We start from the raw sequence: 2,145 nt of genomic DNA on the forward strand, positions 1-2,145 counted from the left end.
AATTTGGGGAACAAAGGACAGAGGGAGAAGGGGTGGAGAGAGGTTCGAGTGGGTGGAGTGACAGCAGCAAACTCTGTAAGAGGAGAATAGGGACGAAGTTGGCCAAGTCCAAACAGGGAGGCCCAGGGGAGGCGCTGGATCACCTTCCAAGGTGGAGCCTGAAGGCTGGACTGAAGATTCAGAGATGGATACAGTTGGCAAAAAAGATGGGCAGTATCTGTTGGGATGAGATGATTGCTAGAACATTCTGTTCAAGACACTCACAGAGGCTTTTTTTTTTTTTTCTCAAGAAGAAAGATTGTACCCTTCCCTGGCTCTAGAATTCCACTTAAAAATGGAGTGCTGCTTTCCTTGCCTGTTTTGAAGCAGCCCTGCCCATGACATGCCTGTTTGTCAAGGCTCCCTCTGAACCTCGGTTTCTTCTCTTTGGTGTCTTGGACAGGACAGTTCAGAGTGATAGGACCAAGGCACCCCATCCGGGCTCTGGTGGGAGAGGAAGTGGAACTGCCATGCCGTGTGTCTCCTGGGAAGAATGCCACAGGCATGGAGGTGGGGTGGTACCGGCCCCCCTTCTCTAGGGTGGTTCATCTCTACCGAAACGGCAAGGACCAAGACGGAGAGCAGGCCCCTGAATATCGAGGTCGGACGGAACTGCTGAAAGACACTATTGGTGAGGGAAAGGTCACCCTCAAAATCCGGAGTGTAAGGTTCTCAGATGAAGGAGGTTTCACCTGCTTCTTCCGAGATCATTCTTACCAAGAGGAGGCAGCAATGGAATTGAAAGTGGAAGGTGAGTAGTGAGACTGAGACTTCAGTCATTCTCTCAGCTGAGATGAGATCTTTCAACCCAAACATCTCACCTCTAGAATCAGAATTCAGAATTGATTCTCAGAGTCAATTCCATAGAAATACACGCATTAGTAAACAGGAACTTGTACACTCATGGTTGTCTATTGCATCAGTATTCGGAGTGGGAAGGAAAATTGGAATCAAAGTCAATGTCTTTCAGCCTGGCAATACAGTGAGAGGCCATCTCTACAAAAAATAAGAAAAATTAGCCGGGCATGGTGATGCACGCCTGTAGTCCCAACTACTCGGGAGGCTGAGGCAGGAGGATCCTTTAAGCCCAGGAGTTTGAGTCTGCAGTGAGCTATGATCAGGCCTCTGCACTCCAGCCTGGGCAACAGAATGGGACCCTGTCCGTGCCCAGCCAAAAAAGTCAACGTCCCTGAGTAGAGAAATGACTGAATAATGGGTGGTATCCAAACCATGAATATTATGCAGCCATTAGAAAGACTGTGTTAGAGCTATACCAGATCCCATGAGGTATTTTTGAGTGATTAAAGCAAGCTACAGAATGTAGGGGATAAAAACAAAACCCTGTGTTTGTGAGTATGCGTATACGAGCACTGTCCGGAAAGTACCCGGCCATTGTTAACACGAGAACATAGTCCACGGCTGGATACTTCCCGGACAGCCCTCATATCTGCATGCACACGCACTCACACACAGAGTCACAGCTAATAAACTAGGGAAGGAAATGTCTGAATGTAATTATGAAATGAAAGAGATGTCACCTGTGGGCTTTAGCTCCCCGCTTCCATTCTCTAGAACTTCATTTCCAGTATGTTTTGTGTGATGGATGATCTTGGCGTGTATTTTCTTGTGCTGTCTCAGGATCACTAAGATGTAGACAAGGGGAAGTGGATGGAGGGGGAGCTTTGAGAGTCAACTGCTATTTAACTGAAGAACAGAAATGTTCCGAGGGCCTGAGCCTCAGACCCTCCCCTCCCCGCCTCCCCATCTGCAGTGCAAACATCACACAACCCTTCACTTTTGCGTCTGGGGGTGGGGTGACTCTTGCAGTGCTGGGACCAGAAGGTGGCATTGTCTGCGGAATAACAAAGCGCGACTTCTAGAGGCAGACTGAGGGGACAGGAAAACAGCCTCCTCCATCACAGAATGTTCTTCACACAGCTGTTTTTACCGGCGAATTCTTACCTGCCAAGAAGTTTGATAGGCAAAACCGCTCCAGTTTGCAGATTTTCCTCCTTCCTGCTCAGCGGCTTCCTAGTTCAATAGCTGCCTCCCGGACACACCCCCTCAGTCCCACCCACCAGAAAGGAAAGAAAAGAAAAAGAAAAA

The 2,145-nt window shown here is 48.6% G+C and overlaps 1 protein-coding gene across 1 annotated transcript in view; it reads left to right on the forward strand.

Annotated features, from left to right (window-relative positions):
• Positions 1-398: 398 nt before the first annotated feature.
• The window catches only part of LOC105810417 (myelin-oligodendrocyte glycoprotein-like), a gene marked incomplete at its 5' end in the record, with an annotated part of 3,527 nt that continues 1,780 nt past the window's right edge, over positions 399-2,145 (forward strand). Inside the window, one exon of the mRNA XM_012644412.1 lies at positions 399-790. Within this exon, the coding sequence (XP_012499866.1) occupies positions 399-790 (392 nt within the window). The remainder of the gene's footprint in view (positions 791-2,145) is intronic.

Source organism: Propithecus coquereli, unplaced genomic scaffold (genome assembly GCF_000956105.1).
Source record: "Propithecus coquereli isolate 6110/MARCELLA unplaced genomic scaffold, Pcoq_1.0 Scaffold2107, whole genome shotgun sequence".
Lineage (NCBI taxonomy): Eukaryota > Metazoa > Chordata > Mammalia > Primates > Indriidae > Propithecus > Propithecus coquereli.